Below are 12,055 nucleotides of genomic sequence, written 5' to 3'. Positions count from 1 at the left end.
GGAACATACCAGGAAATTCACAAGGGGCTGCAGAGTTCATCAAGGTATCTTGGACCCCGTCTACAATCAGGAGCTATAGTGCAGCATGGCGAATTTGGGAGACCTGGTGTGAAGAGCGAGGTGTTCACCCAGTTTCGGACCCTGTAGTGCAGATGCTCAATTTCCTTGTATGGCTACCAAACGAAAGAAACGCGTTCAGGACAGTTTGGGTATACAGATCAGCCATCTGGGCTGTACATGACATGGTGGATGGTGCACCAGTGGGTGAGAACCCAGCAGTTGTCAGGATGCTCAAAAGGAGTGAACATTAGCAAACCCCCTGCTCCCAAGTATTCCACTTTGTGGGACGTCAACTAAGTGTTTATTGTTTACTCAGTGGCTGTGTAATGAACTACTTACAGGACAACAATTATCAGGTAAAGTGGCCATGTTGCTCTGTCTAGTGTCATGCAAGAGGGTTTCAGATGTGAAAGCTCTGGAAGTGAACAGGAAGGTGTTTTATCCAGAAGGGGGAGCTTTTAAGGTAGTACGGTGTACCAAGGGAAATTCTTCAATCATATCCTATCCATACTTTTCTGAGAACTCTAAGCTATGCATAGTGCAATGCATTGTGATGAGAGAACAGCGGAAGTGAGGCCGCAGGGTGTTTCGTAGGAAGCAGTTTCATGCAATAGCATCGGCAACCATTGCTAGATGGCTAAGAAAGATAATGTCCTTTGCAGTTGTTGTGACAGTATTTGGGGCGCATTCGGTAAGCGTTCACAGAAGGTGTTTCATTACAGGATATTCTTAAATCTGCTGATTGGTCTAGTGATTCCACATTTAAAACGTTTATTTTAGAACTGTATCTACTATCGCAGCAATAGTTATGGGGAGCTTTGAGCAAGCATAATGCTTGCCCCCGGTCTAGACATAGAATGAAGATTACTAGGTTTACAGCTCAGAGTCTTGACACAGTGGCAAGCATTATCCCTCCCAGAATATGCATATGGCAGTTAAGGAATTGTATTTGTCAAACCGCTGGAGATGGAGCATATTCCATTCCCTAATTATCATTTTGCTCTTACTACAGGCAGGAGCAGAAGAATGGATGAGCATCGTTTTTGGATGGAAGGCAGTTTGCTTTAATGCGCTGAAGGAAGTCCAGCGTAAACGTCTATGGAAAGGGTCGTGTTCAGCTAGCGAGAGAGACTTCAGTTGGCTTTTTGCACAGTTCTTTTCCGTTCATGGAGTTTGTTTGGATGTGGAAGTGTCAGTTTCAGGAAACCCAAAAGAAGAGGAAGAGACCAGGCAGGACGTGGCTCGTGATGAAGGAGAGTGTCCTAATTGGTTAATGTTGCAGACAGGAAAACTACTATGAAGAGATCTATGGGGAACAGTAGTCTTTTCTTGCAGTTTTCTGATTAAGTTTTCGATAGAGTTGAAAAAAGAAAAAAAGAAAATTGTACACGTTTTGAAAGGCTGCTGGAGAGTAGCAATAAAAGAGGTTAAGCATAATGCTTGCCTCTGTGTCTTTAACAGAATGAATCAAGACTCCCTGAGCTGTAAACCTGGGTAATCTTTATTCTGCGCAAAGGAAATCCTCACTGGAAGGTCAGATTTCACCATACACCATTGCAAACCCTTCCAAAATATTCAAGGTGATTATGACCTGCTAGGATTAAGGAGCGCTGGATTTATCCAAACGCACTGTTAGTTCCAAGTGGACTCTATTAATGCAGACATGTCTCTCTCCCCCCTCCACCTCAGAGAAGGCTGCTTGCTGTAGAGCCTGTGAGCTCCTTCGTTAGCATCCCGGCACGGCCTTTCCATCATGGCCGCTGGATTATGATATGATAGGTTATTCATAACGCGCTTAATACCCAGAGGTCTTTAAGCGCGGACCCGGGGATCGCACCTGTGTTGCTCTATGTCGTCTTGCTTCCAAGGTGAGAACGTTGCCCCTAAGCTACTGGGTTGCCTCGGATGTGGCTGCCTGCACTATGCAGGCCTGAAGCCCACCTCCCTGCCCTTGGATTGACTAGGCTCTTAGAAGAGTGGATGCCCATAGCTGGCCCCTCTCCCGAAGTCCCTCACCAAGGCTCCTGTCTGAGCGTGGAGGAGCACCTCCATTCTACAACACTATTCCGGACCTCCTACATCTTCATATCAAGTACTTCCAGCAGCTGCACTGGTAAGCAGTGACCAAGTATATCGTTTCTTCCTCCTCCTGCCTAGACGCTCTCTCTATACTCGCCACCACTGCGCGCACATGCAACCGCTATCTACTGATTGATGCAGCTCTAGCCTAACATTTATCTCCACCAGGATTGTATGTCTCAGAGTGCCGTTATTTATATGTTGCACTTAGGTGCTCTTAAAAGCTTACTTCCCATTTCCATGCTTAGAATGCTTCAGGTAAATATTGCATCTTGCCACTCCTTATCTGCTTAATCATCCCACTTCCAGCTATTACTGTACCGTGGGGATTAAGGCATTAAGGATTTTGAGACTGTTTACCTTCTTGCATTAACTCCATTTTAACATGAGATGCAGCCCTGCCATTCATGTCTTATTCTCATGCTGCCTGAGGTAGCCCCTGTAACATGAGGAAAGGCTTTGCCAGTCTGTGAAACCACACCTATCTGACTCTCTTGCTGCCTGATGTAGCACCCCATAACATGAGGCAAGGCTTTGCCAGTCTGTGTACACATACCTGTATATGAATGTAAACATATGCTCTATTCATGCACTTATGTAGCATGCACATTCCTGTAACTAGCACCTATATACACGAGGGCTTCGCGCGCTGAAATAAATGCAAAATAAATAATAAATATATATTTAAATATAATGTGCTCAACGGGATATTTCGACGCTAGATGACATGCGGCTCAAACTTGCACCAGAAGGTTGTGAAAAAAATACCTACTCCCGAGGCAGAGATAATCTTTCCTTAGGCAAAGTACAGATTTCAGCTGGAAATGCCCCAATCGTCTTCCAGAACTCTGACCTGGCGGGCGTACCGCTACCGGCCGCACACGGACGTGGAAACACTGGCACCATTACCGCATGGTGCTGCTGTTTCCACTGCCCCTATTCCGATGGAGTACTATGGGACTCCACGGGAATGGGGATTAACGGAATGCCAGCTCTGGAATTACCGGACCACCGGGGCTAAAATACCCCAGTGATTATGGCAAGTCCGGAGCCGGTAAATCCCCACGAGTCCGGTGGCAGCCTGTCTGTTTTACCAGCATGGCTACCGCCAAACTCATAATGAGGCCCATGAGCTCTAAAACTCTGTTTAAGATTAGGTTCTGCTCCCCTGCGGAGCCACTCCCATTCGGAGTGATGAAACAACCATTTTCTGAACTTTTAGGTGAGATTACAACCGCGGTTAGTCCCTCCTGTCAGTTGGGAATTGTCCCGGCTGAAGGCTGCTATTGTCATTCCTCTTCTTAAGAAATCGTCCTTGGACCCATCTCTTCCTTCTCATTTCCGTCCTATCTCTCTCCTCCCTTGTCTCGTGAAACCTCTTGAGTCACTGGTTTCTCCGCTACTGTACAGTTTGGGTTTTGCCCTGGCAGGGGAACAGAAAGAGTTCTCTTCTCTGTGCTGGAAGATATGGCCAGGCTAGTTGACCAGGGCAGTGTCGGCGGCTGATTCTTTTAGATCTTTCAGCGGCGTTCGACACCATCTATCATGCCATTCTGATCACGCGCCTGGCCCAGATCAGTGTTTCGGTTAGCTCCTTCTTGGAAGACAGATCCCAAACTCTTTCCTTGCCTCCTTTCTTTTCTAAACCTTCACATCTGAGTTGTGGCGTCACCCAGGGTTCTGCCTTGTCCCCTATTCTTTTTAATATTTACATCTTTCTTCTGGTTCACCTCATTCGCTCCCTCGGAATCAGGTGCTATTTGTACGCAGACGATACCCAGCTGTTGATCCGCTTAGATCTGGATCCGGCCGGGGTGTCTGCGTGCCTTCATAAGGCCATGGTCAATTGTAGGAGACTTCCACATCTTGTTTCTCTCTGTCCATTTCCTGTACCCGCCCCTTCCCTTCCTCTGGAGCAAAGCAATTTGGGTGTGACATCAGCATGGCAAAGTCCACTGCATTCAAGAACAGGGATTGCACAACTAAGTCAGGCTAACTTTAGTCCAATCACTGGGGGACCTTTGCATTTAAAAGAAGGGGTCTACCACCCCTTCTTTAGATTAGGACACAAGGATTCACCCGAGATGAACTCACTGGACTTCCTTTGGAAAGTTGTGCTTTCCAAAGCCCTTAGCCCGAGGGTGTCCAAGGTGGAAGGAAGGGCTGCCCTCTAACCACTCTGAGGGCACATCAGAAGTGACCTTTGCTGTGGAGCAGGACCTATCACTCTGCACAGACACTGTACGGATCCATCCTGTCTTCAACTCTCCCTCAGCGGGGCTTTCAAAGCAGCTGGAGGGCCATGCTGTCCTACTGAACCGCTCACTCCATGTTTATTGCACCATGAACGAGAGGGAAGGCGTTGACGCTACTCCAACATAGTCGCACTATTGCTTGCATTCGAACCAGCTTGATGCTGCCTAGTGCCTCGCTAAGCCTGTCACCTGCTAGAACTACATTGACTGCTCGATGTCTGGACCAGATCCGAATCACTGGCGAGTCACACACAGACTCTGACCAGGTGTTACAACCATGGCTCAACCCTTCTGGCCCTTGAACAGCCACCTCATCAACGTGCACATCAATGCCCCCAAAGTCACCACTGCAATGAGTGTAGCCATCTCACTTGAACTGTTGGAGCGTCACTCATCGACCCCCAACCAGCAGCTAAAGCCCGACTCGGCCTGGCTCAACTGCAAAGCAATCTTGGGACCGCTCTGATCTGCGTCATTGAGAGCACTGTTTCTGCTGCACCAAGCGACCACATACGCCTCTACTCTGTACCCACCAAGAACTGAATCCTCGAGCCATTTGGGTGCTAGAGACTGGTTAGGTCACGATCACCCCTGCTTTCAACATTGACATATCCTTTTTGTAGCTAGTAATCCTCCTACCAGGCTTGGAACCACTCCAAAGAGGGCAAGTTCCTTCTTACATCTTCTCTGTTCTTCCTCTGGGGTGGGATTTTGTAGTGTATTTTCTATTCCTTCTATTACAGGTGGTGTGTTTCATTCAAATATATACTTTTATAGAACCTTGGACATTCCCTTTATTTTGGACTTTGATCCTGTGTTGTTTGGGACACCAATGGTTCACCTTCACACCCCTTTTAAGAGCATAGCCTTTCCTCTGCCCAAGTTACCATAAAAGGAGAAGAAGTTATATCTCTTAACTGTCTCCGTTTTACCTTTATGATTGAAGCCAGATTGAATTATTTGGAACTGTTAAGCATTGATTCTGGAATGGTTCAAGAGATGGAATTTTCCGACATGATTTTGCAATACGCAAATCTAGATGTATATTATAGTTTAATCTTGGCAGTGTTTCAGGCACATCAGCATGGCCAGTAGAAAGCATATACTCACTGGGTGCGTCTCATTTCATTCTGTCTACGATTACTTGAATATGTCTGCTGTGTGGGCATGAGCTGAAATGCTAAGTGAATTTTGATGTTTGTTAGATGCCTTTTTGTTTTCTCTGTTGCCGAGTCACGTAATGTTCTTTCATGGGAATGTACTTTGGACACATTCTTACAGAACAAAAAGGCCATGTAAGTGCTAGGTTATCATTTTATTAAATAAATACTTTCTTACAAATAATGTTCCTTTATTTTCGTTCAAAATTAATATATTAATCAAAAAACAATGTGAAAATGTCATAGCACCCTCTTGGGGAAACAGGTTACATAGATGTGTAATGTTTATATTTTATTAACTAGGTAATCCACTTAAAACATAGGTGAGTTTCTGATGAATTTGACTCGAGGCATGTAATCCCTTCAGTTTTTGGATTTGGTTTTGGGGGGTTCAAGGAGGTCATGGGTTTCAACAGGGGGCAACGACGAGGCTGTCTGTGCCCGGGTGTGCAGAAACTGTTGAACTGGCCCTGAGTGACATTCCCCCATCAAGCATTGTGTAATTTGAAAAGCCAGAGAAAGACAGTGGAAGCAAGACATTCCCCTACAGAAACTTCAGCAACCAGAAACCTGAGAAAGGGGGATGGCTCCCTCCCCCTAAACACCATGAACTGGGACCGGAGGGGAAGGAGTCTTCCCCACGGCCAAAGAGCTGAAGAAGCTTATGTGCCACAGAAATCACAGTGAAGAAGGAACATTACTTGTGAAATGTGTTTTGGAGAAACCTGGTGAGCTTGGAACTATGTTGTTTACAAACAGCACAATAACCTGAGGCAGCGAGGCATCCCCCTCAGACCACAGTCAACGTGGAGCCGCTGAAAACCCCTCCGTTGTTTAGTTCCAAGAATAAAGGAAGGAAATGGGCTTTTGGCACAGGACGGTGGACTCTTTACTTTGGACACCCTGACAGGTACCATAGTATTTTTTAAATTTTATTTCCATAGTATTTTTAGTTGAGGCAGGGAAACCCCTCTTAGTATTAAGGAGAGTTCGTTTTTTTACCTCCTTTATTTTCATCTAATAAAAGTCTTTGGCAACCACCATGCCACCACTGTGTCAGACTCGCCCTTCTCCACCCTTACACAGGCTAATTACCTTGTAGTCCAACATAAGAGACATCAATATTTAAAGTCGTCTGAATATCATCATGTCATTTACATTTTCCAAGCTAGGGGCAAAACATTCAAGAGAGCAGGTCCTGACACTGAACTCTACCAATCCCAAGCAACGTACTCTTATTTGAGTAGACATTTTCATTCGTAGCTCCAAGAGGTTTTCATAGTAGGTATATGCTCAAAATATACAAGGGAACCTTTAGATCCTAGCCCTCTTGGTGTCCCAAGGGCCTACATGTCTTACAGAAGTTGGCTTTTAGGCCATTGGACGTCTGACTTGGAGGGCGTTACAGGGGAAATCTCAGTTCCTCCCCAAATTCTGGGGATGCCTTAACTTGTCTGTTTTTCATTTTACACTATGCATGCGGGACCCCTGGGGCAGGCCCTGAAAAGGTTTAAGAAATATAACCTTGATATAAGAAAAAGGAAAAAAAATACTTTCCTTGTTGTGATTCCCAAAGTGCTTTGTATTTAATGGAATTACGCATGAATGTGCCAGGGCTTATACACACCTCTACATAAGAGTAATTATGTAGCACATAATTACTCTTAATTACAACACAAAGTCAAAGAGCATGAGACGGGATGAGACAAAAAGGGAGAGAAGGAGAAAGGGAGTAAAAGAGAGTGGGAGACCGTGAGTGGGATCGCAAGTGAACAAGCACGAGAGGGAGCGGTCAATCTCATTCCAGAGTTGCTGCAGCTTTCATATCTTGGACCTTTCCAATCATTCTCTTTCAAGGTTATTAAAGTGGAGACTGTGTGGAATCTAATTGTAAGGATAGGGTCTAATGAGAACTCCTCATGACACACATTAAAACGTGTGTGGTCAAAATGGTTCCTTAATTTAGGACATCAGCATTGGATTATAAACCTGATGCTCGCCAAACACTAACCAGGAATCCTCTCTGCTATTTGGAGCCTATAACAGGATGTATTTCTCGAGGTTGCTTGGGTTTTAAAGTGAACTCCGGATGCCATAAATACAGATGACTGGGGAGAGGGTTTTATAAAGTATGTTTAGAAGCCTTCCTACTGATAAACATGGGCAGAGCAGAAATGCCACCTATGCTAAAGGTTGAACCTACTTGAGTAAGGTCTTTAGTCTCTGGACTCTAATCTTATACAATTTTCTAACTTACACAGTGTCTCGATGCTGTGTCTGAGGGCTCTTGTATATTCCCACTGTCTGAGAATGTGCTCCGGTATCGGGCGTGAAACGCTTGACCTTTTCTGAATACGGTTTTGATAGTTGGGGTAAGTTTGTCCCATGTCATCTTTCATTACCACGTTAAGAAGCCTACAATATTCCTCACATGCGGCATGCTTTCAGGAGACTGTGGCACATTTTATATGTGGGCGATGGGTGATCTACAGTGTATTGTACCACGGTTGCCCCTTTAAACTTAAATTTAATGTTTCATCAAAATGCTACATTTCACTGCAAAAGATGCGGTTTAGGAAGGTGCGGACCGGTTGTACTGTGTCCGGGAATCTCACCAGATGGCCATTTATAGGGAAAGGACTGGTCTGGAGATTGCACGATCGTTCGTGGCTTAACAGCCCAGTCATTCATGTTGCATAAACATAAGGCATGCCCGATTGGTCCAGCTGAGCTGAATGGCATCTGAAGATACCATGGACCCTGTTGGGTTAACATCAATGAAGGTGCAAGAAAGAACAATTTAGATACACAAAAGGGGGAGGGCTATGCTTCAATTCAGTGAAACCTATCTTTTTCTTTCCAGAGACAAAGATACATTAAAGGACAGCAAACATGTAGTGGATATAAAGGATATATGTGTATACATCATATTAACTAAAATTGCCTAAATACTGCAATAGGTGCATGGGGAAAGCAGAGGCAGTGCTGCCATCATAGTAAATGGAACACTGAATAGAGAAATGAGACGTGCCGTCATTGGTCAGACTGGGAGTGCACTATTAAGTTAACTCCAGAAGGAAAAAAGCAAGGTCAAGGACTGGTCAGACATTGAGTGTCAAAGCCCTGTTAGATGTCAAGAATATGGATGAAGGGCTGAAAATGTCGATGGAGACAGGTCAGTGTCAATTAGATGGATGGGAAAAACAGCTACAAAGGCAAACACCTTTTCTCGAAGAGCACTCCAAAATCGGGAAAAATTGGGATTCAAGAAACAAAAAAGGACCAACTAACAAAAGTCACTTTTTCTAATAAAAATAAAGAAATGTCCACAGACCACGCTGTGGGGAATAAACCATATAATTCATATATTTAAAAGATGCTTGGTCGGACACAGCAGCTGCAAATGCCTGGGAAACCCATAGTTTAAAAAACGTTGGATAAGTAATAATGACAGTAGAACTAGGCGTGCCCCCTTCCTGCAGTCAAAACATTTAATTCCATCTAAACACCCACGGTATAAAAACATGACTATTGATGATGGGTTTATACTTGATCTGGCGGTGAACCTTATGAATTAGGTGCAGTGGTTTAGGAAACAAAATCACGTGGTCGATTTTCACAGGTAAAAGCTAGAACAGTCCAACGCCTTCCTAATTTTCACAACTTTTGTCTGGGGTTGGTATGCTTCACAATCTTACAAATTTAATATTGCATGTCGCAGCATCTGAACTGGGAATACTTGTGTGCCTCGACACCAGTTGCATGCATGACCACGTAACTGTTATTGTGGCAGTGAGGTCGCACCTGCATTTGTACTCAATGGCCAGGGTCCTTGCCCACCCGTAGTACTTAATTTACCATCCTGCCCATGCTTTAAGACAACAAACCAAATCAAACAAGCTGGCCATAGTGCATGAGATGAACGACAGTGGGTTCCTTACATAGACTGTACACTGAATAAGACGGACTAAGGACCAGGGACGCCTAATAATGTCATTTTGTATATTTAAATAGTACTCCTCTGTAGTTTGAAGCACTTGCACCCTTAGGTTAATGCTACCTTTCCTGTGTTCTTAAGTAGGTATTTTTCCTGTTTCTTTTGTTTGCTACTGGGTATATGTGCCACTTCTATTTTTACACCCTCTTGAACTGGCTCACTCTGGCTCTTTCTGCTATTGTATAGGCACCCTCTGTGGGAATCCCTCCGCCATCTGTAAACGTGTTGTTCCAAGAGATTGCTGATCGAAATTGACATACCCGTTCTTTAAACAAAATACAATACAAAATAGGCAGGACTGAAATGTGAGCTATAGTAAAGTGAGCTGAGCTGCATGAGGCACAACGAGTGATACAGAGCTTTAGTGAAATTCTAGGAGGCTCACCTTTTGGCGTCTCGGCTTTCGGACCTACTCCAATTTTAGATTGGTCATTGCCCGTTGTAGAAGGGCTCTTTGCTGTATTCTTTCCTGCGGCCGCATCCCCGGACTGAATTGTAGAGCTAAGTGGTCTTGCAGGCCTTAATCCTGGTTGCTCCTCTTTGGAGTTGCGCTCAATTTTCGGAGACTCTATTTTGGTGCTGGTGATGGGCGGGTCAGAAGCATCCGAGGAAAGCCTGCAGTTAAATTAAGCACAAGCACGGTCAAGGTGAATGGACCAACACACACTTCAAAAGGGTCCAGCACACCCTTTGGACCCTTACCTGACAAGCACCAGTATTTTGGTTGCCCCAACAGCAAGAATTATACAGAATGACAAGTCAAAATCTGAATTAAATCCAGTCAAGATGAAATATAAAGCGACAGAGAGCGAGCGCAAATGTTTGCACACAGAGGTCAATGAGTCTGCACAAACCTCATTCCCTGTGCAGTGAAAATAAACAACCTACCTGCTGGGAAGGGCGGTACTAGTGGAAGTAACCCCTCCGCTGGGGATGCTTGATGCAGATGAAGAACCGGGCAGTGACTTCAGAAGGTGGTTCCTTGCTTTGTCTTTGTCACTACTCCCAGTGGTAGAGGAAGTATTAATAGCAGGAGTCCCCTTCACCTGCACCGGGTGATTTGTGTTTGTGAGCTGGTCATTTCCAGCCGGTGTTTCGTCACTTGTTCCTCCGGCAACGACCATTGTTGACTGAAAAAACTTCTCCCGAGCTTCCTGGGTTTTGGCAGCTGATGTTGTCCAGGGCTTTGAAGGCTGTGTATTCTCAGTTTGGACCACTGCGGAAGGCCGTCGCCAAGAAGGTACACTGATGGATGTAGTACTGTTGCTGCTGGAAGTAGTTGGCCCATAATTGCTAGACAGACCAGTGATATTACTACCACTGGGAGGAGTGTTTTTAATGTTGACGGCTGTACTGCTGCTAGGAGTAGTGCTGTCACTGCTTAGGGCACCTGTGCTTCTACTACTGGCTACTGCAGTAGGATTGTTATTGATGGGTGGAATGATGAAGCTGCTGGGGGGGGTATGGTCCTTTTTGCTAGGTGTTGACGTGGCACTGTTGCTGACAGGGGGAGTGTTGAAATCTCTAAAGGTAGCATTACCTTTATTGATGGGGACAGTTGTAGTGCTTCTGCCGGTGGGAGCAACAGCAGAACTGATTGAGGGCGATGTGTACTTATTGCTGAAGACAGTAGTAGTGCTGCTACTGGCGGCAGTAGTGGTGCTGCTACTGGGGGCAGTAGTGGTGCTGCTACTGGGGGCAGTAGTTCTGTAACTGCTAGCAGACGTTTTGTCTTTACTGCCGAGAACAGCAGTGGCAAATCCCTGAGAGCTGGAGGTTGTAGTGCTATTAGAGTTTGGTTTGTAACTGCTGCTGGAGGTAGTGGCATTGGTGCTGGAGAGAACATTACCTTTGCTGCTGGTGCTGATGGAGATAGTCGTGCTGGCATTGCTGCTCATTGGGTTCCTGTAGTTATTGGTGGAAGTAGTGCTATTGCTGGTTGCAGTAGTGCTGGAGCTGTTGAACGGCGTAGCGCTTCTATTTATGGGGTGAGCAACAGGACTATTGATCTTTGGAGTAGGACTGGAACTACTAAATGGAGTCAGAGTTTTATTGATGGTTGTAGTGATCGCTGCACCCGTGCTACTGGTAGTTGCAACACTACTAAAAACACTGGGTGGGGAAATGCTGTAACTGGTTGTGGGAGCTCTCACTTTCGGTTGTTGCCCAAATTTCCATGAGTTCTCAGTTAACCTTTGCGAATCAAGTGGTGCGCTTTGAACTTTAGAGTTTGCTGCACTTGTGTTAGTCAAACCTACATTGTTTGGTTGACTGGAATTTAAAGGGCCCAGCGCAGGTTTGTAGAGATTTGTGGCATTTGCAGAGTGTCCGTTGGTGGTTGGGCCCAGGCCTGAGGACATCTTATTTTGGTGGTTGGTACAGATGAATGTTCCAGGTTCAGACCCAATCTTATAGGTGCCAGGATGAAGTGTTCCAGCACACTGCTTGCACCTAAAAAAAAGTTAATTCTTAGTGAAAATCGGGAAGCATAATGCCTATCACAG

The 12,055-nt window shown here is 45.3% G+C and overlaps 1 protein-coding gene across 2 annotated transcripts in view; it reads right to left on the bottom strand.

Moving 5' to 3' along the window:
• Positions 1–12,055, bottom strand: part of MICALL2 (MICAL like 2) — a 316,518-nt gene that overhangs the window by 128,565 nt on the left and 175,898 nt on the right. For both annotated transcript variants that reach the window (XM_069647644.1, XM_069647643.1), the window contains exons 6-7: positions 10,440–12,002; positions 9,937–10,166 (exon numbers count right to left, since the gene is read on the bottom strand). In XM_069647644.1, the coding sequence (XP_069503745.1) occupies positions 9,937–10,166; positions 10,440–12,002 (1,793 nt within the window). The remainder of the gene's footprint in view (positions 1–9,936; positions 10,167–10,439; positions 12,003–12,055) is intronic.

The sequence above is a fragment of the Ambystoma mexicanum genome, chromosome 2q (assembly GCF_040938575.1).
Source record: "Ambystoma mexicanum isolate Mex_15411 chromosome 2q, UKY_AmexF1_1, whole genome shotgun sequence".
In the NCBI taxonomy this organism is placed as follows: Eukaryota; Metazoa; Chordata; class Amphibia; order Caudata; family Ambystomatidae; genus Ambystoma; species Ambystoma mexicanum.
This window is presented reverse-complemented; position numbering and strand designations above follow the sequence as displayed.